General features: G+C 36.4%; 1 protein-coding gene and 1 long non-coding RNA gene across 2 annotated transcripts in view; both read left to right on the forward strand.

Moving 5' to 3' along the window:
* Positions 1-9,535, forward strand: part of LOC122144815 (voltage-dependent N-type calcium channel subunit alpha-1B-like) — a 37,903-nt gene extending 28,368 nt beyond the window's left edge. Inside the window, exons 23-30 of the mRNA XM_042755983.1 lie at positions 929-940; positions 3,622-3,718; positions 4,897-5,057; positions 5,533-5,669; positions 6,952-7,157; positions 8,503-8,652; positions 8,919-8,929; positions 9,418-9,535. Of these exons, the coding sequence (XP_042611917.1) occupies positions 929-940; positions 3,622-3,718; positions 4,897-5,057; positions 5,533-5,669; positions 6,952-7,157; positions 8,503-8,652; positions 8,919-8,929; positions 9,418-9,535 (892 nt within the window). The remainder of the gene's footprint in view (positions 1-928; positions 941-3,621; positions 3,719-4,896; positions 5,058-5,532; positions 5,670-6,951; positions 7,158-8,502; positions 8,653-8,918; positions 8,930-9,417) is intronic.
* An 18-nt stretch (positions 9,536-9,553) lies between these two features.
* Positions 9,554-13,543, forward strand: LOC122144808. The gene is made up of 3 exons (XR_006159846.1): positions 9,554-10,960; positions 12,378-12,380; positions 13,464-13,543. It is a non-coding gene; the product is annotated as an uncharacterized LOC122144808 (long non-coding RNA).
* Positions 13,544-23,396: the final 9,853 nt, after the last annotated feature.

Below are 23,396 nucleotides of genomic sequence, written 5' to 3' on the forward strand. Positions count from 1 at the left end.
ATGCTAACAACCACTCAGAACACTTAGCAACCATAGAGCATCACCATGGCAACCACCATGACATCACAGTGACTAGTTGCGCATGGGCAACCGCCAACATAATGTATTTTTTGAAGCCCGGTGGATACAATTTCCTCTGCGAGGCAAACATAAATGCACACGCTTGGTTTGACAGCGCGTGTGTGATTTGTGTAATAAATGCAAAGTCCAGTTTGAGTGTGGCTGAATCCTCTTAGTTGTCATGTGCAGATGCTCAGCTGTCTTTCTCCAGTTCTGCGGTTGACAGAAGGACCCTGGGGTGCTTTAAAATAGCTGAGAAAGAGGTGATAGAAAACTGCTCTGCTTTTGAAACCGGCTTTCTGTGTGAGTAGTGCAGAAACTGTCCATCAGCTCCGGCTGGCACCTGTTCTATTGATGGTGGCACTACAGCATATCTAGGCATTTGTTCAGCTATGACTCTTTGTTTCTATATATATTGAACAAGTGTAAAACCAAGACAGTTCAAATGTAATTTAAAAAAAAAATTTTTTTTTTTAGTTTTAATAAAAAACAATGCCTAGAACATAAAAGTGCCTGTAGTTGAAGAAAGGAGTACTTAGGGTGGTATCAGCAGCTCTGATTTCAGTGCACTGTTGTATATTGATTATAAATGAATCTCATACTGTGTTCTGCTCTTTCTGATTCTCTTGTGTTTGTCTCACTTTAACTGTGTTGTAATCTTCTCTCTCCTGTGCTGTTATTCTGTAGTTGATAGCAAGCTTTTGTCCTGTGGGCTTTAATGTTTCTCATTTAGTTTTTTCTTTCTCCATCTTTCTTTCTTTCTTTCTTTCTTTCTTTCTTTCTTTCTTTCTTTCTTTCTTTCTTTCTCTGTCTCTCTCTCACTTTCTTTATCGTCCCTGTCCTTCCCTCTCGCTTGCATTGCTTTCAGGAGCTTCATGGGGTACGCATTTGTTATTACCTGCTTCCTGTGTATCTGCCTGAGTATGAGTGTGTGTTTGTGTGGATAAGGAATCGCCAGACCAGTGCAACATATTCAAGATTTGTGAAACTGCACTTCTGTAGACCACGATTGGGCATGAATTCTTAAACTCAGTACACTTCATCAACTAAATAAACTTGAGGTACTTGCCAATTGTTCATTATTTAATATATATCCATAAAGAAGCCCAGCATAATACATATTTTAAATGCAATTGTAAGAAAGACAAAATGACACTCGCTGATGTAAGATAAAAGACATACCAACTGTCTACTAAGGAAAACATCTTTTATTTTTAAATGTTAATTTTTATTTCATTTTAAAAAATCAAATATATTTTACTTGCTGTTCAAAATAACAACCAACAACAAGAACTTTTTTAAACCTCAATCAATGTACTTTCTTATAGTGAGTTTTTTTGTGTGTGACATTTGCCAGTCTGTAAAACCTTTCACTTTTGTGATTTTTATCACAGTTCCGTTTTGCAAAGTCTCTATATTTACTGCTCAAAGAGATTTATCTTGCAGAGATGTTACAAACAAACAGTAACTAATTATACCTCACTGCATCATGTCTTTGATTATTATAATGGTTTATTGTGCACTGGAGTTGGTTTGATGCTTTTTAATCTTTCTTTGCTGTTCCACAGTGTTTCCGCTCAATGACAGCTCTCTTCCGTTCTGATCTCATTTAATCTCATTTAATCTGCATTTACTGCTTATTCTATGTCTGTGATGCAGCTTATTATGTGTGTGTTTCTATGTTTGTGCATATGTGCATGGTTTTTCATCGGTTTCCTTCGTCAGATCGCAGCAAAGTGTGACCAGGTGGGGACAGTCTATATGTATGAAAACATACACTTTATCCCCCAACCTCCCCATGGACCACTCCAAACTCACAACCCTTCAACTCTTCCTATCTGTCAGCCTTTGTAGAAAAGGATAGACTTTTAACCATGACTTGACCTCTGACCTTTGAAGGGGCTTATAGAAACTACTACTCCTACTGTTTCCAGAGGACAGCCACCCCTAATGCTCAGTCAAACAAAAGCTCAGTTACTGCTAATTACTATTAAATTATAGTCATTAAAAAAAAATAAAAAATCAGATCCTGCAAATATCCTGCATATTGGAAATCAAGAGTTCTGTAAACTGCTGAGATAATAAATATATTTTTGCATATTTTTATATATATATATAAATAAATACATAAATAAATAATAATTAAAAAAATAATTAATATTCCCACAAAACATTTCCCCCACCAATTAATAAAATATTTGGTGAAAATATTGTTGATTATCACAAATATAGTGTCACAATGTAAATTATAATGTTAGATTTTTTATATGATTTTCTTGTGTTTTCATTTCATTTTGGACTGCAGTTTGACCTGGATTTGCAATTGACCTTTGTATCAGGGTGCATTAGGTGGCTTTACCCCTGTCACATAACACTTCAGCACTGGACCTGTATGATGGTTCTTGGAGACAGATGGTCCTCTGAAATCTATGGGAGTATAGTTGAGTGTCTCATTGGGCAGAGATCCACATGCACCCCTGGGGTGTGTGTGAGACTTACAGAAATTGCATGGACATTGCATGCCAGTGTGATAGAGAAAAAGTAAGCTGACAAATCACAGAGCTAAGCTATGACTCCCTAAACCTGGCTTTTTCTTCTCTTTTTCTCTTTTTTAAACAAGGTTGAAATGGAAGTCATTCTTGTTCATCGACATGTCTGCTGAAGTTTTGAGTAAAAGAGTTTTAAAATAGCCTTTTCTTATCTTTTCAGAGGAGTTCCATTCTGTTGAGCTGTGTAATTTCAAATGCTATTCATTGCAAACCTGTTTTACAGCAGCCGAAACATTCAGAAAACTAATCATTCAGTGTCATTGATGTCGACTATCTTCAATGACTTCATTTAACTTCAAGTCAATCCTAAAAAAAAGTTAAACTTTATTGAACTCGAACAACAAAGCGGCATTGCTTATTAAAACTTTAAAAGGATTTATTTTCTGTTCAGTTCACTTTATTAGTGTTTCCTTCTAAGCCAGGCATAACTGTTATGAATGTTTATACTTAAGATTTGAGGCTTTTAGCTTGGGCCAGTAAGCAAACAACCCAGGGGCACCCTTGCAACCAGATCATAACACCCTGGCAACCACCAACAACACCCTAGCAACATGGTGACGAGTTTTGCAAGAGCAATAATTGTAAAAACTGAAATTTTTTAGCTTATCAGCATCAGAATATGACTTGGCCAACTGTGGTTTTTACAAAGAGACCATCCCTGCTGAATGGATTGTTTCTTTGTATCTTTTTCTGCTGAATGATTGTTATTTTACAGAAATATTAAATGTTAAATTATATTTATCATCAATCTCAGAGGTGGGGTTTGTTTCTGTAGAATAACCTCCCCTTGAAGGCATGCGTTCTACTAACAAAATAACCTCTAGCTAATGTAATTCTGAATTACATGATGGGCTGGAGGAAGTGATTACTTCATTAAAATGAAATTGAATTAAGTTCAGGCTCTGTGCATGTGCTGGCAGATGATATCAAAATGCATCAGATGTGTGTTAAAATGTATGATCACACACAATCATGTTTGAAATGTCTCTAAATCATTGCTTTTTCCTTACAGAGGAACTAAAGGCAAGGACATCAACACTATCAAGTCCCTAAGGGTCCTACGAGTCCTCAGGCCTTTGAAGACCATTAAACGTTTGCCTAAACTCAAGGTAATGTCCTGCTGTCTGGTTCTTAGCCTGCTTAGCTCTTATCTTACTCCTCTGAGAGCATGCAAGTGGAATTAGAGGGTTTTAGTTGTAAAATTACATGATCTGATACAACAAAGTGAAAAGTTGAAATCTTGGCAGTCTACTCAAATAATTAGTAAGTAAGGAGATTCGTCACAATGGAAATAGAAAGTTGAGTCAAAATGAATTGTGGGATGCAGTATTCTGTGCATTTTGGCCTGGTTGTGTATCGCTTTTTTTGGTAAATTAAGAAATCTAGGTAATCCATGAATACGTAAAATTAGCATACTGCTCACAGTATACAGTACATCCTTAGCATGCCTTTATGCTATTTTAAACATTACCTATTAAATACAGTTGCACAGATAATACTGTTTCATTTAAATATGTAAAAGATAAATTATATTTTCAATTGGTTCATCTAAATCAGACTAACAAGAGTTTTCTGTTTTTGTGACAGTGGTTCCCTAGCAGGGTTGCCAATCACAAAGAAGAAAAAAAATGTGACAACACAACACAGCTGTCATTTGCAGACTGTTGAAGTTTACAGTAAGATATATATATATATATATATATATATAGGCACACAAACAAATCGTTTTAGAAACACTCACCGTTATCTCATTACATGGCTAAATTATACATTTAAACTTACACTTCACACCATCATTTATTCATTTGGCTAAAGATTAATCACCAGTGGCATTAGAGCAAATAATATATTAATAAAAAAAACTGCAGTTTAGCTTAGTTACAATACTAATGCAGAGATAAAGCTTCATAGGGCCACAGAGACAGTTATCCGCCTACAGAGATCTTATTAGCATTAATGCCGAAAATATACTACTCAGCGCTAATAATGATACCCTGAGGACTTTAAATGAGCAGAAATGACAGAAGAATTTGAAGATTTACATATCCCCCCATTCCCATTTTAGCCTAAGTGCAGTCATGTAGAGCGAGGGAAGCAGTAATCAATTGAGACTCTGCCACAACCCACAATGCTTTCACAAGGGCCTTGTGACATTAACACGCGACGACACATTCAACACAGATGGATTTAATGAAGGAGTGCATTATGGTCTGCTTGTGTTAGGGAGGCCCTCCACTCCAGAAGATGTTTGCAGGAGATCTGATTTGTGCTGTTTGTGTGTCTCCAGTCTGTGTTTGACTGCGTGGTGAACTCTCTGAAGAATGTGCTCAACATCCTCATCGTTTACGTCCTCTTCATGTTCATCTTTGCGGTTATTGCTGTGCAGCTCTTCAAGGGGAAGTTTTTTCACTGCACCGATGAGTCCAAAGCCCTGGAGAAGGACTGCAGGTACAGCTGTCTGTCGGGATATATTCTGCATGATGAACGGATTGAGGGAGGGAGGGAGGGTGGGAGGGAAGAGAAAGAATGAACAGAGAGAAAAAGAAAGGAAATGACGAGTGACTGACTAGAAGTATGGTAGGCAGAGAGAACAAAAAGACTAAACATGGAAAGGAAAGGAAGAGTGAAGTAAAAGAAGGAAGAGTAAAGGAAGGCAGGGAGGTAGGAAAGATTAAAGGTAAAAGGAAAGAAAGAGTGATGGACTGGATGGAAGGAAGGAAGGAAGGAAGGATGAAAGGAAGGAAATTGAAAAGAAGAGCAAAGAAGGAAGCAAAGGGAGGAGAAAAGGGACAGAAGGAAGTAAAGAAACTCTTCTTAGAAGGTAAAAAAGAGGAAGTGGGAAGGAAGAAAGAAAGGAGGAATCAATGCAGGAAGTAAAAGGAAGTAAATAATAATAAAGTTTTGATGATGTGTTTGTACTCAGGGGTCAGTTCCTGGAGTACGGCAGTGATGGAGTGGCCATGACACAGCCACGCGAGTGGAAAAAGTATGATTTCCATTATGACAACGTCCTGTGGGCCTTTCTGACCCTGTTCACTGTCTCTACAGGAGAGGGCTTACACAGTCAAAACATAACACACACACACACACACACACACACACACACACACACACACACACACACACTGTGATCTTACACAGTCAAAACATGTTAAAAACATGTTGGTTTTCTTACTTTGATCTCTTTCTCCTTTTGCTCTGTCTGTTCTGATTAAGTTTCTCTTCTTGCTTAATTCTTTCTGGTGTAATGTTCATCTCCACTCTGCTTACTTTTAACTCCATATTTTACTTACTTTTAACTCCAGATTTCATAGAAAAACACATATTTGGTTTAGAGAACATGAAAAAACTCCTGCGCCGCAACAAGAAAATCCAGAAAGTTTTTCAGATTTAAATTAAAATCCTCTTTAACACTCAAGAACTGTGTATGGTACTCTGTGATATCTACGCATTCCTGCATGAGTTTTTCATGGACAAGGATGTAATCTTAACCATTGCATATAAACACTTTTTTTCCCTCTCTGTGGTTTTAAGATGATGCTTTTGGTCTGTTCTACTTTGTGAAAATGTTTTAAATTTGTACTTAAAAGTTTTTAAAAGGTATGTGTCTTTTTTTTTTTACTTTGTTTTTTTATAGAGAGTGTCAGTTAGAAAAGAAACAGAAAACAAAAGGGAAAAAAATTCCACAGTTAAAGAGAAAACTCCCAGAAACTAAATATGTATTACGTTTATGCTGTTTTAATTTTTATTACTAGTTCAGATCTGTGGTAATCTACCATTTGTTGCATTATTATTACAATTATTACATGATTAGTTAAAGGAAAAAATAAACAATCACTGTGAAATCAAACTGGACAAATCTTCTTTTTATAAGATGTTAAAGTGTTTATTATGAAAGATTTCCCCTGATTTTATCTTTTCTCATTATTTTTTTAAAAACCACTACCTGAAAGACAAAAACAAGTTCTGTCCTGTATGTTTTCTCATCTGAGAAGTCATTTCCCTCCGATATGAATCACAGAAAAGGAGAAAAAATTATCTTAATTTCTAAATCATTAGTACTTTCATTTTTTTACTTTGAAGAATTTAGTCATTCCAAATGTTTTTATTTTTTTTGATTTTTTAAATAAAATTTAATTAACCATTTTAGTTAGTATATGTTGTCGAGGAAACCCTTTGTAGTTTTGGATGTAACATCACACCTTATTATGCTTAAAATGGCTTTTAAAGGTCTGTTCTCTGTGGTGGGACACAGTGCATCAAAGGGTTAAAATGAGAAATATGTATCTTGAAACAACTTGCCAGTGTTTAATCATCTTACTAACATTCTCCTTATGGTTCTCTAGAGTTCTGAAACACTCTGTTGATGCCACATATGAAGACCAGGGTCCCAGTCCGGGTTACCGCATGGAAACCTCCATCTTCTACGTGGTCTACTTCATTGTCTTCCCCTTCTTCTTTGTCAACATCTTCGTGGCTTTGATCATCATCACATTCCAGGAGCAGGGAGATAAAGCCATGTCAGATTGCAGCTTGGAAAAGAACGAGGTAGGACGGGACAGTCGGAGGCTTACATAGTCAGTTAAAATCAACCATAAGCAGGCGAGTAGATGGGGTGACGGCAAACTGTAGGCACCATGCACTGTTGCTTAAAATGCAGTTTCAGTGTATGCTAATTCAACGTCAAAGTCTTTTTCCTACATGCATGGTGAGATGCCTGGAAGAGAAGCACTCTTAAGAGAATTCCTCTTACCTGTGTGAGGCCAACGCACCTGTCGGTCTACATCTTCACTTTATTGACTCTAAACTCTTTTGACAAACACATGATAACACACACAAGCACAGAGTTAAACCCCGGAAGGAACTACCAGACCAGTCAGGCAGAACTCCTTCAACTCTCTGGCTCTTTCTAAAACCTTTTAAGCTGCATTGTTATCTAAATCGTTACTGAACCTCTTAAATGATTGATTTGAAGTGCTCTACATAGGCATAGATTCTACCCTGTTGCAAAAAGCAGGCTTTAAGCTGGGCAGCGCAGCTGGTCTTCTTGCCATTAACTGAAAAGTGCCCCATACTTCTCTAAAACCAGCCAACAGACCAGTCTATCCAGGCTGGGAGACCAGCTAAGACCAGCAAACCACCTTATGCTGGTTTAAGATGGTTTTAGCAGGCAGTGCTAGTAGTGTTATTTCCTGTAAGCAATATATTAACTAGAATTAGAAAATGTTAAAAAATATTTATTTATTTTGTATTATTTTTTATTGTTTTGTTTAAGTCATAATTTTTTTATAATATATTACTATTTTTCTATTTGCAGTGGTTTCTGTTTACTATTTTTAATATTGTGATTTCAGGGCCCAGTTTTAAGGTAATTTTGGCCGGCAAATATTATACTGATTATTAATTATTATAATAGAAGTTGAACCCCATAACAATTGTGCAAGTGAGATTTATATTTTGACCACTGGACTAGGAAATGTCCTTAGTTTACATTTCTGATATCTGGTCACCTTAATATATAATTTTATCTTGGCTCCATTCTAATTTTTTGATTATTATACAGTAGGTTTTGGAGCGGCGCAATAATCTATTCTATTTTTCTATTCTGTATGTATATATCTGTATCTTCTCTCAGAGGAGATATTAGTCTGTGTTTAAATATTAAACTGCTGTAACTCTGATTTGTGCAGCTGGTTTGTTGTTTGTCTTCTAGCACTCATTCGTTCAGTCATTCATTTGTTAGATTAAGAGAGCTCTGGTAATAACAATGCTGTTCTAATAATCAAACATGAAAAGATCAGGGTGATGAATAGTTATATGCTTGTAGACATTCACTTCAACATTTTGTTGAGGACTTCATGTAGAGATAAATGTGCTTTGATGTCATCTACAGCGAGCTTGTATCGACTTTGCCATCAACGCCAAACCTCTGACTCGCTACATGCCGCAAGACAAGCAGTCTTACCAGTACAAGATCTGGAAGTTTGTGGTGTCCACTCCATTTGAGTACTCCATCCTGACCATGATCGCCATCAACACAACTGTTCAAATTAACAATAAAACACAGCTGTCATTTGCAGACTGTTGAAGTTTACAGTAAGGGAAATTTACTATTAGAACATTTAAATATGATGCTTTTATTTCTCCATTACTGCTTGTGGCATGTCATACAGCAAACGTTCTGAATTAAAAGGGAATTTAACAAAAAGTGGAATTTTATATTAAGTTTGCGCATCCAATTATATCATCCAATTATATAGCATAATGCTTTGTTCCTTTGAGAACCGTCTTGTGCGGTTCATCTGTCAGTTGTCTGTTTGGTAAGCTGCCAACAGGAAGTGCCCTCTAGCCTTTTATCTTGTATGACTTTACACACTTAAAAATACAGGTTCTCAAGATCTATGGTTCCGTGAAGAACCTTAAACATCCACAGAATCTTTCCATTCCACATAAGGTTCTTTGTAGTGAAAAAAATTATATATTTTTAAAGATGTTCTTCACACTAAAATGGTTCTTTTAAGAACTCTTCGCTGATTCATTCCTTGGGGAACCAAAAATAAATCTTCTAAGGTGTAGCCATAAATCTTTATTTTTTAAAAGTGTACCAAGGTTGTAGATACGAACTGAGAGAGTCCAACACACAGATTGAGGTTCAGCAATGCTGATTATTGTACGATGATGTGTGAATATTCAGTTATGAATAAGTAATTTCTAATTTGCACACCTGAAAGCCTATTTTACAGATCTTTTGAATATTCGAGTGAGTGCAGAGTGAGTCACTGTCGCTCTGTTTTTTCTTTCTCTGTAGTTCCATGGTGCTCCTAAACCGTATGAGGAGATGTTTGAAGTGGCTGAACATCATCTTCACAGCTCTCTTCACGCTGGAGTGCATTCTCAAGGTCATCGCCTTCCGGCCTCTCTGGTGAGAGTGAGAGACTCTGATATTACTTATCTTTTATCATTACAGTCGGTGTTTGATACTAAACTAGGTATTCTGTCTATTTATAACACTACTATGTACAGCAAAATAGTGAAAGTTTAGTAAAAAGAAAATTTAACACTGCACTCCAGTCATTTCAAACTTTTCCAGGTGACATTTATTGTCTTCCAGTATCCTATTATCAATGCATTTCATCATTTTTAAACTATTAGAACATTTTTCATTTGATAAAACTTGATTCACTCATAGTTATAATCAACAAAACATAATGTGTTGGGATGATGTTTGGTTTACTGGAGAGGGTAAGATCTATAAAAAAAAAATTCCAATTTCTTTTTTTATTTTTACTGAATTTTCTAATATTTTATTTAATGAGAAGAGTGTGTTTGGGTGTACAGTATGAGCAGGGGTGTGTGCGCTGCATCATAAATCTCTTTTTGGTGCTGGCTGGTCTGGTCTGCAGCAGAAGGTCTCATCTCAAGCTCCATTTCCATTTATGAGGGTTATTTATTAAGAAGCTTTTCTGGTGCGTGACGCTTGCCTTTACCTCCACCTGTTCTGAGCTCAGGGTTGATGAATGGGTCTCGCTCATGTTGTTCCATCCGAGATCCATGTCAAGCAGCAGTTGAATAATCTTTGCTCCATTCAGGAGAGACATGAACCCAAGGCTAAAACACCTGACAGACCGTCCTGCCATGAAAGATCTATTACACCACTCGCCAATGTCTGCATTTCAGGCTGCCTGTATTTGTGTGTATGATTCTTTATATTTGGTAAGAGCCACATTGTCCACACTAGAATAGTAAAAGATTTGTGTCTTCACAAGTAAAAATGGTCCATACTTAAGCTAAATCGAGATCTAAAAATACCAAAAGAGGCCTCTAAGGAATAAGGGTGGAGTTAAATTGGGGTAATTATATTTAATTCATTCAGAAAATGCAGCTATGCTGAGAAGCTCTTTTCCAAAATCTAGTGAGCTGCCTTACCATCTACAGCACCTGCCTTTTATTGCAACATCATAACTGAATTAAACCTCATAACTGAATTAAACCTCATAACTGACTCATTTTGAACTAGTTTGAAAGAAGCATGTTTCTAAGCTTTTGAAATATTTGTAAAAAATAATAAATAATAGTACTCCATTTTTAAAAAAGATCAAACTGTTGAAGCAATTATTGTAGCAATGATATTAAATAGAATATGAGAATTTTAGCAATTTTTTTATAATTATTTACAGTTATAATAGAAAATTTGTTTATATATTATGTACACTATGTATATGTGTGTTTGTGTGTATATACACATGCAATTATCTCAATGTGTGCAGAACTACCTAAAGGAGGCATGGAATATGTTTGATTTTGTTACTGTCCTGGGAAGCATCACTGACATCCTGGTTACTGAGATCCAGGTGAGTCATCAAAGAGAAACATCGAAGCATTTGACAATAAAAATTCAAAGGTATTTTTAAAAAAGTCATTTTAAATCTCAACACACATATGATGTTAGAAATAATATAACTGACTTACTGCAGTGGTTTCAGATAAGAACCTCTAAAAGCTTACAGTAACTTTCTCTTTGTGAGCTTTCAGCATTTATTTTTTGTGTCGCATGTGTGTTGCAGACTAAGGGCGTGTTCACACTTGGCATCTTTTGTCAAGAAAAAGTTGACAAGACCGTTGGTTTTTTTTTTTTTTTTTTTGTAAAATAAAAAGCTGTCAGTGTTTTGGTTACAAATATCAGCCGAGGGCGTCTTTTGTTGCTATAACAACAGCTGCAACGATAGTCTAGTGCTGTGTGCTGCAGAAATGTCGGCTTTTGAAGTTAATGGGGATGGAAATGTCAGTTCACAACAACGTTTGTGGGAGCGCGACATTATACGGGGAAGGAAACTGTATAGTGCTTCCAACAATTTAGTCCAGGAGCTCTGGTTGGATGATGCACGGTTTTTTGATACATCATTTTTTTTAGACTAGATAGAGCTTTGTACTCGTATCATACAACTCCTTGTGCTCCGAAAACTAGTACGATCTGTCTACCGGTCAGGTACCTGTGTGTCTTCTCCTTTTTTTCTCATTGTTTTTGTTGTTATGGAAACGACTTGCCACTTGCTTGTCATTGGTCAGCTGTGAAAAAGGTGCTTGACGTAGGGTGTCATTTGACGTAGGGCATTTTTTCAGAAAATCTTAACTTTTTTCAACTTGAAAAGACACTCTGAGCTGCAGAAAAAGACGCCGGTGGTGGCGTCTTAAAAAGTGTTTTTTGAAAACACTGTTTACTCCAAGGATTATAATGAAAACAGACGCTGGCACCTTCAAAAAAGACGCCAAGTGTAAACATAGCCTTGGTCTGCTTTTAGTTTGCCTGTGGTTAAAATCATGGGGACAGTTTGACAGAGTTCCATGGAAAACCTAAGAAATTTTTAATTGTCAAGTCATATACAATAAGTACATATACAAGTCAATAAACAAAGTTTTTTTATATATAATACTCTACACAGCACTGCATGCACATGTAAATATAATACATCTGGGATAAAAAATGGGCACTTTCAAACCACATTTAGCTGATTGGCTCAATGCAACTTTTGTATTAGATGATTTTAAATTAAATTGGTTCAGCCCTTAATCATTCAACCTGTTTATAAGACCAAATCATCTGCTGGAGATGACAATCCGGAGATCTCCACCAATGAGTGTTGACAGCTGCGTATCTGCGTGTCAGAGAAGGACTACAACCTCTGCCTAATGATTTCACTGTGACTCTTATTTCCATGCTAAATCTCTGTTGGCACCTGTCCCCTTCCTTTCCCCCAACGGACTGTGCAGATGGTAAGTGGCTTCATCACTCCTGCACTGCCTGTCTCTGTCCAAACCTCTCCTCCTGTCAAACATCTTTATGCTAATCTTGAATGCTCACCTTTATACCTGCTGAGATCAGAATGTTTATTCTAGCACCATGTTAAGATGTGAAGGTTACTTTTTGTTGTTGTTTTTTGGTTTGTTTGTAAGATCTGTTAACAGTGACAAACAGATTTTCCCTATTCCGCCCCCCACCCCTCTTTCCAGTATTGAAGACTAGGGATGGGTGGTATGTACAGTATATGGGCCATAAACTGTGAAGTTTTGTTTTTAAACTTGTGTCTCAAGTCAGCTGTTATGAAGAATGTTTCATCGGTTTGTGTCTTATCAAGTAGCCATATAAAAAGAAAAAAAGAAAAGTTAATAAAATAAAATAAAGTATAAAAAAGGTATTGTAAAGTTTATATAGATATATTAATTTTAGTTAATTAATAGTATATTATATAATTTAGTATAATATATATATATTTATATTATATAGAATTATATAGATATATTATATATATATTATAATATTATATATATTATATATATATATATATATATATTATTATATTATATATATATATATATATTATATATATATATCTGAATTTAATTAATATACTAATAAAAAGCTTTTTTTAGTTATTTTAGTACTTCAGCTAGAATGAATAAGAACTTTTGTGTTGGAATATTAACTATGAAAATGTTTATTAATATTTTAATGTTAATGTTAATATTTGTTTTATTTCAAGTAATTTTTTTTCTGGTTTTAGTTTTAGTTACCAGTAATAACCCTGCTGTGATATAATATCTTATACTGTGGTCATACTGCCCATCCCTAACAGATTAGTTTATTTGTATTTAAAAGCATGTTCCTGCAAGACTGTTCATGCATTATTACCAGACTATCCTGCATGAGACTAACTAGTTTTAATACCTTATCATAAACTTAAACAAATCTAACAAAGGCTGTTGCTGAATACTGACTTACTGAGGATGTGTCCTTGTCTCGGGTTTAAAAAACATTCCAGTGATGCATCTCTGATCTCTCTTTCTGCTTGTATCTAGGATAAATCAAGGATTAATCTGAGTTTCCTGAGACTCTTCCGGGCCGCGATCGTCTCATTAAACTCCTCCGGCAGGGCTACCTATTCGCATACTGCTCTGGACCTTCGTTCAGTCCTTTAAGGTCAGAACTTGACCTTTGACTTTACTTGGGCAGCTTAGACAACATTGACTGTCAACAGTAATTGTCAGCAGTTCAAGACAATTGTTTGTCTGTAAAATAACTGTATTTTGTCCTCAGGCTCTGCCGTATGTGTGTCTCCTCATTGCTATGCTCTTCTTCATATACGCCATCATCGGGATGCAGGTGAGATCCAAAGAGCTTTTAAAAGCCTCTGTTGCTCTCTCATAAATGTTACCCTTCATGCAACCTTTACATCTGAGATCTCATCACCATGTGCTGCTACAATCATCTCACTTTAGATTATTGATCTTGGACTCATTGAGAATGACAACAGTCATCTGTAAAAAGCACTGGCTGTTTTACACGGGCAGGTGGTGTGCTCCATTTGAAAGCTTCATAGTCTTTATGAAAAAGAAGTCATTGTTCCAGTCTTTATGGACGGATCTCATCTTTAAGTTTTGATTGCTCACTTTAAGGACGAACAGGCAATCTTGTGTTGGAAATGATGGCGTCTGCCATCTAGTATAGATTAGCACTGCAATTTGTAAATCAATGCTAATTGTATCCTGTAAGACTTAGGAAGCAACATCATCAGTGAGCCATGCAATCTCTACTCTACACTTGGAACTCCATACCGCCAATTTTGCTTCATCATTCAGCGTAAAACACATAATTTTTGAACCAGTTTTTTGCCATCATTTTTTAGATAGTTTTTTATAGTAAGATTTGGATTATAATCATATTACAGTCCATGGTTCAAGTTAAGATTTATTTATGTGACGTGCTGTTGATTAGAATCCTCCTTCATTCTGTAGGAAATGCATTTACATTATAATAAAAACATGGGACAAGACATTCCAGAGTGTTTTAAATCATAATTATGAAGCCTATATTTTTTGCTAATTAAAAGGGAATCTATTAGGTTAGGTACACTTACACTACTGTGTTCTAAAAGTTTGGGAGTCAATAAACTTGTTTCCTATTTATTATTAGTTTTTTTTTAAAATAATATTTTTTTCTTTTTTTAATGAACACTTTTTTTTTCAGCTAGGGCATAATAACTGATCTGAAGTGACTGTAATAATAATGTTACAGAATATTTCTATTTCAAATAAATGCTATTCTTTTGGACTTTCTATTTATAGAAGAATTTTGAAAAATATATCACAGTTTCCATAAAAATATTAAGCAGTACAAGAATAAATGAAATGTTAAATATATCAAAATAGAAAACAGTTATTTTAGATTTAATATTTCACAGGATTACTGTTTTGACACCCAGTATTAAAGAAAGTACATTAATACTTTCTTTACATATTTGATTGTAAAGTCATCTAAATGGCAATTTTTTTCTACTAGGTTTAGTTAACTTCTGGTTATGTTTATACCATCGTTTTTCCTGTTGGATGTTTAATATTCCCTCTCTGGTACGTCTTGGCATATATTGTGCAAGTTACAAAGTTTTTATCTGCCTTTACATGATAATGAAAAGATAGTGGACATAACTTGGCATAGAATGTTTTTTACAAACTTACAGACAGGTCAGTTATTTCAGGAATAATAGAAAAGTGCACTCTTAGCATTGCGTTTAATATGTATTATTAACAGCAGAAATGTGCATAGATATATTACTTTTTTTTATTGTACACTTTTGTAGATGCCATCTTAAAAAGATTGTGTCCATCCATGGCCACTGGATGTGTTTTTGTAATGTATGTGGCTGACAGATAATTGGGATTCTTTTACCGTCTGTCAGTGCATTGCAACTCTGTAGATTTGAGTGAGTCAGTATGTTTGTTTGCGTGTCTGCTGTCTGACATAAAGTTATGAAATTCATAAGCATGAGTCACGGTTTATGGAAAATGTGTATGTGGCCTTGTTAAATATTGCAGATGCTTACTCTAACATAACCGTTGAGGCAGTCTGAATTATTGACAGTCTCTTTAGTTATTTTCGTGCAGCCTCAGTAGGAAAGTGCATACATTGCACAATGTAATTTTTTCAGCCTATTTCCACCAAAAATGCTTGCATTGTCTGTAATGTATCCAAAATTAGACTGCTGATGTGATTTTCCCTCTCTTCTTTGTCAGGTGTTTGGGTAACATCATGCTGTCCGAGGAGTCGGCTATCAACATTCACAATAAAAAACTTCCAAAACTTTTTTTTCAGGCCCTCATGTTGTTTCAGTTCAGGTAAAGCCATTGTTTGAGCGCTGTATCTCACAAAAAACGCACAACTGTGAAGTGCAAGTGATTGCAAAGTTTCTTCTGTGACTTTTTGGTGTTTGTATGTTAAAGGAGTGCTACAGGCGAGGCTTGGCATGAAATTTATGCTGTCTTGTCTGGGTGACAGCCATGTGACCCGTGACTCTGGCCTATACTGGAAAGAGTGTGGCAGTGATTTCGCTTACTTCTACTTTGTCTCTTTCATCTTTCCTTTGTTCCTTCCTGGTTAGTGGAACAAATCTTCAAATTCAAACAGACAGCACCTCAAAAATGAAAATCCTGTCATCATTTACTCACCCAACTCATGTTGTTTCAGAACCTTTATGACTCTCTTCTGTGGAACACAACGAACTATTTTTATGCAAGAATGTCCAAGCTGTTTTCTTTGAGTATAGAGAAAGTGAATGGTGACCTACAGTTGTCAAGTGTGATTTTCAGCAAATAATGACAATTTGCTCAGTTCTTACACAAAGCTACTTTATGGATTTTATGAAATGAAATGCTCAAGTTTAAAGTTTTGCTTTTTGTTGTACTTTTTGGAACTTGTCAATTGATTAAATGTGCACAACGTAAAGATTTAACAAGTGTTAACAACATGTTCTCATTTAAAATAAATGCTGTTCTTTTGAACATTCTATTCATCAAAGAATCCTAAAAAATGTCTCAGCTTCCAGAAAACTGTGATAATGAGAAAGATTTCTTAAGCACAGCAAGTCGGCATGTTTTAGAAAGATTTCTGAATGGCTTGCTGAAAATGTAGCGTTGCCCATCACAGAAATAAATTACTTTTTAAAGTGGATTAAATAGAAAACAGCTATTTAATTATTTCTTTTTTTTTTTTGTAATTTGCTGTATTATTGATCAAATAAAGAGACCACGTAATGTATTTGCAACAAAATGTAACAGTGCACAAAACATAAAGCTCCACACTGAGTGTAGCGGCTTTAATGAGTGCAAACATCCTTTGAGTTCTAGCCAACAGAAACCACACATAAAAAAAAAAAAAAAAACGTGATCATATTTTACATATTTCTGATTTCTTCCCCTGTTTTTTCATAATTCTTCCCTCTATCCTACAACAATCAGATGCTGAATCTGTTCGTCGCTGTCATCATGGATAACTTTGAGTACCTGACACGTATCGGTGACGCATCTATTCTCATTCTCAGGGCCCTCATCACCTGCGATGAATTCATCCGTGTCCTGGGCTGAGTACGACGCCATTGCCGCCCTGGTGCGTATCACTCCTCCACAGTGTCGCTGCCACTTAGTGCCACTTTTAAAAAATGTGACAGCTCGAGACTAAGTGGTTGAAAGATGCCATCTTAAGAGGGTACGCCACCGCTACTTAAGGCCTTTAAGTCACAAGAATCCCATTTTACTGTGTGACCATGGTTAACATCAAAATCCCTCAAGATTTGTCAATGCTGAGGAATGCAAATCTTATCCTTTGCATGCCCATCCACTTTAGTCTAGCTTGAGCGCCATTTGAAGCCTATACTCTGTGTGTGTGTGTAATCCATTTTAACTTGAAAACACACAGCTGAGCATAGTTTATCTCAATAAGCATGAGTCCTTTAGATACATATATTGACGGAATGTGGAAAAAATGTCAATTGCAACTCTGTCTTTTTAACCCAGATCTTATTTTTTTTGCAGTGAAGGATACACTCTATATGGATATGTACAATTTGTTGCGCATAATCTCACCCCCACTTGGCCTTAGGAAAGAAGTGTCCCTAATAGGGTGGCATACAAGGTTTGAAAACCTACACACCTTCCTCTAGGGGACGGTGCTGTAAAAACAATCCCCATAAAATGCCTGAAAGTGCTAATGTTTGATTGGATTATACTCCCACCTCGTTCCTTGCTAATTTTTGAATATGGGTAACCATGGTAACCAGGAAACAAAGCCAAATGCTAAATCCCACATCCCAAACTAATCCCATATGTTCATTCATCGTAAATATTGATATACTAGAGCAGCTTTTATTTGCTCTGTTAATACCGTGCATAAAATTAGGCAAAATATTAGCTTTGTTCCTGAGTATCTGATTGGTTAGCCGTGGTGCGTCCTAGCATGCAAGGGCAGAAGCTCCAGACTACAGCCCCCCTCCAGCCCAATCCCATCATGCCATGTTCTTTATTCCTGATTCACCCGGCAGCCTGTATCTTTAAAAGCCGCATGATCCATCCGTTCTTCTGAGACAGGATGGTATCGGATACCCTTGACCCTTTCCTTTAGAATCCTTGATAAACTATGTTTTTTGTTTCTTTTTCTTTCTTTCTTTCATTCACATCACATTTTCTTCATGTTCTCCACTACGCCTCCTTCCCTCTCCTTTTTTCTTGTCTGTGGTGAACTTTGACTCTCTCTGTGTCACCCCTTATGGAAGTGGACGCATATCCTACCTTGATATGTTACGAGATGTTTCGCCCACATGTCCCCTCCCCGCTAGGTTTGGGAAGAAATGTCCTCACTCCAGAATCGCCTATAAGGTAGATCCCATCCCCCCGACTGACTGTTCCTTGGGCTCTTCCTCTGTCCTCTCATTGGCTGATGATGCTGTCAGTCAGTGCTCTAATTGTGGAAGGTGTTTTTTTTTTTAATTCATTTTTTTTGTGTGCTTTGTGTTGTTGCTCTTTTGTTATGTGCTTTTTTGAGCTCACTGATGGTAGTAAACTTTAGATTTAAACTGGTAGTCTATGTCACCAATGTTGCATAAAATAACATTAAATATATTATGTGTTTAATTAGGTATATAGGCACATTTATAAAGTTTATGAATTCACCAAAAACTGATTTACTTTTTTACCTCTGTGGTGTTGATTCTTCTGGTGTTGACGTTTCTTCTGCCAAAGATACAAGCAATGGATTAGATTTTGTGTCTGGAAAACAGTTTCTTAGAAGGCAGTATAACTGGTAGAGAGTGGTTTCTGTCTTAAAGCACGCTCTTAAAATACTGTCCTACATTGGCAGCCTCAATATATTTGGAACAACAAAAAAGCTAGACAGTAGAATAAATACACAGTCATCAAGGCACTGAATTTCCTTTTCTCAGCATGCATCTGCAGCAGAGTACCTAAAATTAGTTGTCTTGCAATGTATAAATAAGAAACTAAGGAATTAAAGAAATGAATGGGAAAAAAAATGACTCTAAATAATCACAACTGAATCTCAAGCGTCACTGGTACAGGGGCTGCCTGTTTTTGGTCCCAGGCCATTCTGCCACTTTGAGAGCTTGCCTCTGAGTCATAGAGTTTACACACCCTGTTCCAGCTGTCTGAATGGGTAACGTTCAAGAGACCGTGTTCATGTCTGTCTGCTGAGCTACTCTCCGAGCCACACAGTCTGTGTGCGTGAAGGCTTGAGGAGCAACGTTTCTCCAGCAAGCTCTAAATAGAACAAGCCCCCCCACTTCCCCCCCGAGTTCAGAGCACTGAATCAACAGTGAGAAAAGAAAGAAAGCTTGCTGTAGATTGGTGTTTCAGTGGAGCGTCCTTTCCCCACCTTTTTTTATTGGTAGCTGTTGTGGAAACATGTCTATGCTGGCCTAACGCACTCTAATGAAGGCAGAGTGTTGTCCCTGTGCATGATGTTTACGCTCTACACCACAGAAACAGATCCATTCTCTGTTTATTTTGCGTCCTGTTTTCTTTTACTCCTCAACTCCTTTTTCTTTACCATTGAGTGGGGGTGTTAATTGTGTGAAGCATCTTCTCTGGCTTTACCTTGAGTGACGTGTTTTGTGTAGTGGGTGCTGTCATTGCTCTTGGTTTTGGTTGGTCAGCATGTTTACCTTTTCTCGTTCTCTGGTCAATCATCCTTTCTGCAAGGTCATCGCTGACTTTATAAAAACGCAGAAATGCAGCCCATCAACAACCTCACATTTCAGTGGGGTGCATTAACTAGTCCTTGCATTTGCATTCTCTACGTGGACATTAGTCAAGCTTGCTGCCCACATGCAAACTGGGAACATTGTAATATTGAGTGTGTTTAAGATTAATATTGATACCTCAAACACAAAGGATAAAGGACTTTATAAGTTAGATTTTCCAAAAAGTCATAATGTTTTTACTCCAAAATCAAACAATTAAAAATAGAAGACCATTAAAACCACCATTAAAGGTGTTTAAAATTGCATATTGGAGTAATGGTCCACAGCATAGTTTTTGCTTAAAAAACCTGATTTTTTTTTTTTTTTTTTATCTGAGCTTAAGATGCTAACATGATATTGTACATTGTCGTTAATTAACATATCAGTAAGATTGTGCATGTAATTGCATTTACTGAGAAACCTGTAAACCTCCAATAATTGCTAAAGCTCACACTGTTCTCAGTGTGATGAAAACAGCTTTACTGTCCTTCTAACTGGAGAAATGCACTAAAACATCATTCATTCCTCTGCATGAAGTATAAACACACTCTCTCTTTCCTCTCATGCAAACTCCTTCTGTTTCGTTTTGTTATGATAATTTCCGTATCCTACAGACATGTGTGATATAATCACACAATATGTGTGTCCATGACTCCACAGCGTTTGTGTGAGGATGAACATGCCCATAGCTGAAGACAGTAACGGTTCACTTTACCTCCACTTTAATGGCTCTCATCCCGGACCGCCCTGGAGATTAAACTGGCATCAGGTGAGTGTCTGCTTGAAGCCCTCAGGACAAGTCACTGGCATTTGTCAAAAGCTCCTTTAACTGTCCATCGGCTCCAGCAGCGCTTTTTACCAATCACTGCTCTGTTCTATCAGCCACATTTAACACTCCACCATCGTTAAAGCATTACATCGTTAATTGAATGACGTTTTCCCCAATGACTTTTTTGACTTTTATTTAACCTTTTACTTGTGCAAAATATGATTACAAGAAGAAGATAACATCCATTAACACTTGACAAAAAAAAATCTCACATGGGATATTAACAATGGCAAGAATTACAGTAAATTATGAAAGACTCTGTTGTTACATTATTGCTTCTCAAAGAATTGCTTTCTTGTCGTTTTTTTTCTAGGAGTTCTGGCTCGCGGCTAATGGATGCTGAATTAAGGAAGGAAATAATAAAATTTGGAGTAACTTGTCTTCGAAAACAGTAGACCCTGCTGGTGACACCTCATAAACGTATGCCCTGCATTCAGAAAGACTCTTGCTAATGTAATGTTGATTTTTTCGTGTTGAGAAAGCAATTACGTTTATATGGAATCTTAAATTAAATTCTAATGGGAGTTTGGGTTTTTTTATTGGAAAGAATATTAATTATATGTTTTCACCCTGAGTGATTCAGCCTGTTTTGCTTGTGACTTCTGAGTTTTTGGTGCCACCTAGTGACATCATTTTTCTTTCTCATACTTCTGACCATTTGAATATCTCGTGCATTTCACTCTCGGTCTTAGATATGACTGACTGTAGTGAGGGTCTATGCGGCTCTGATGATTTTCGACTAACTATAAGCAGAACCGAGCCAAAAGACTCCAACAGCAGCAGGCTGCACCAGGCACACAGGTAAAGGGCACTTATATCTGCAGAATGTATAATTAATAGTGGGACATATTTTGGTAGATAGTAATTAAAGTCGTATTTTATTATCAAACGTTTAAGTCCATGTTTTGATACGATATATCCTTCTGAAACTGTTGTGTGTTGTGTGTGTTTTGGTCCTCAGAGGTAAAGTTGGAATTCTCTGTCAAGAACCAATGCTTCCTCCCCTCTCACCACGTTTGCACGATCAGGAGCCACTAGTGCTGAAAGCCGCCCGCCCTCTTTTTTTTCTCAAACAGATACCACAAACCACAGCCCAGATGCCCCGCCCACATCCTTTTCACCCTGACCAATGGGGATGTCAGTGTGAGTGTTATGCCATTCTAATCTTTCTAAGTACTACACTTTTCCATTTTGAAAATGGGTTTGTTTTTTGTTTGTATTTTTAAATTGTCCTTTTTCAATTTATCTTTTTTTAAATTTTAATAGCATATCACAGACGCAAGCCAGAGCAGGTGGCATGAAAAGTCTCCATCGGAAGGTATACCCTCAGGACAGTGAACAGAAGGCCTGGTCCCAAGCGGGGCCAATCCGGAAGATGTGCCAACACATACAGATCTCATGTGATTTGCACCTCTACTAGTGATTCATATAAAGTCCTGTATAAAGTTACATAATGTCAGATATTTACAAAGCCATTTACTGATCAGTTAAAGCCCTAGTTTTCTTGTAGTCTTTATTAAAGCTACAACTGTCCTGATCCATCAGCAACTATTCCAAATACTGTTCACGGATGTTCATGGAGTCCCTTGTGCAAAAGAATTGTGCTTAAAAGGGATAGTACATTTTTGGGAGTAGTGTACTTCACTTTTAGTGTCCTTCAAAAAAAGCACTCTTAAGTTCAGTTCGACGTGCTTTTAATATAAATTGAAACTTTATAATTAATTTTCTTTTAGTTCCAAATAACATGCAACTTAGTGTGCAAAAACATTACATTCCAGTTCACACTTTAAGTATATTGTTTCCTTAATAAGGACTCTTTTTATAAGTATGGCTAAAGTGTGCTGCGTCTTCACAAGGGTTCCATGTTGTGTGCTTGTTTTGTTTTGGCGTCTACTACGTATGCTGCAGGAATTCCGTTTGAGATGACTGACAGGAGGAATGACTCTGATGTGGTTGGGTATCCTGTGCTGGAGGGTCCCGTGGGGAGAGCTGCCTCCATGCCCAGATCTTAATGCTGGCTTTCAGGTAAACATCTCCTATCCATCGGTGGCCAATATGAGTTCGTTCTGGTGAGAGTTGGAAATAACTACTGTATAGCCTTTGTTTCTTCGTATTCATGACTAAATTAATTCCTGATAGAAAGAGGCAGCTGGCGGGATGACTGTGCATAGATATAGGGCAGAGGAGTGATGGGTCAGGCTGTATGATAGAATGGATGAATGGGGGTAATATGGAAGTACGTATTAATGAATATAGAGAGGAGTTGAAGAACTCAAGCAAATGAATTGGAAGAAGTCAGGAGTGGTTAATTTACTGTAGGACACCAGTCCTCCATTGATAGACACATTCATTCTCTTCAGTTCAGCATAATGTGTGTGTGTGTGTGTGTGTGTGCATGAGAGAAGAGAGAGAGAAGAGAGAGCAGAGAGAGAGAAAAATGAGGGACAATGCAAAGTGTTGTTTACTATTTTTCTGTAGTATTATAATATGTTATTAATATTTGATTAGTTTTTATTTTTCATTTAGTATGTTTTATTCATTTTATGTGCTTCTGTCATTTTAATATTTATTTTAAAAGATCTGTTAATCTTTATATTTTCAGTTGTAGTTATTTTATCGTAGTTCAAACTTTTTATTTAATTTACTTTTATTTAGTGTGCCAAGCGCAAAATTTATATTTAAGTTTTCTAATTTATTTTAAGTTGTTCAAATATTTTTTATTTTATTTTTTCTTAGATTTTTTCAATAACAAAAAGCAATTTTTAATAGTCGTAGTTAACAGTAATAATACAATTTAATTTTATTGTGGTTTCATTTTTAATTTTCCTAATTAACTAATGTATTTATTTGATTTTGTTTTTTTAACTGTAAATTTATTTG

The sequence above is a fragment of the Cyprinus carpio genome, unplaced genomic scaffold, assembly GCF_018340385.1.
Source record: "Cyprinus carpio isolate SPL01 unplaced genomic scaffold, ASM1834038v1 S000006762, whole genome shotgun sequence".
Lineage (NCBI taxonomy): Eukaryota > Metazoa > Chordata > Actinopteri > Cypriniformes > Cyprinidae > Cyprinus > Cyprinus carpio.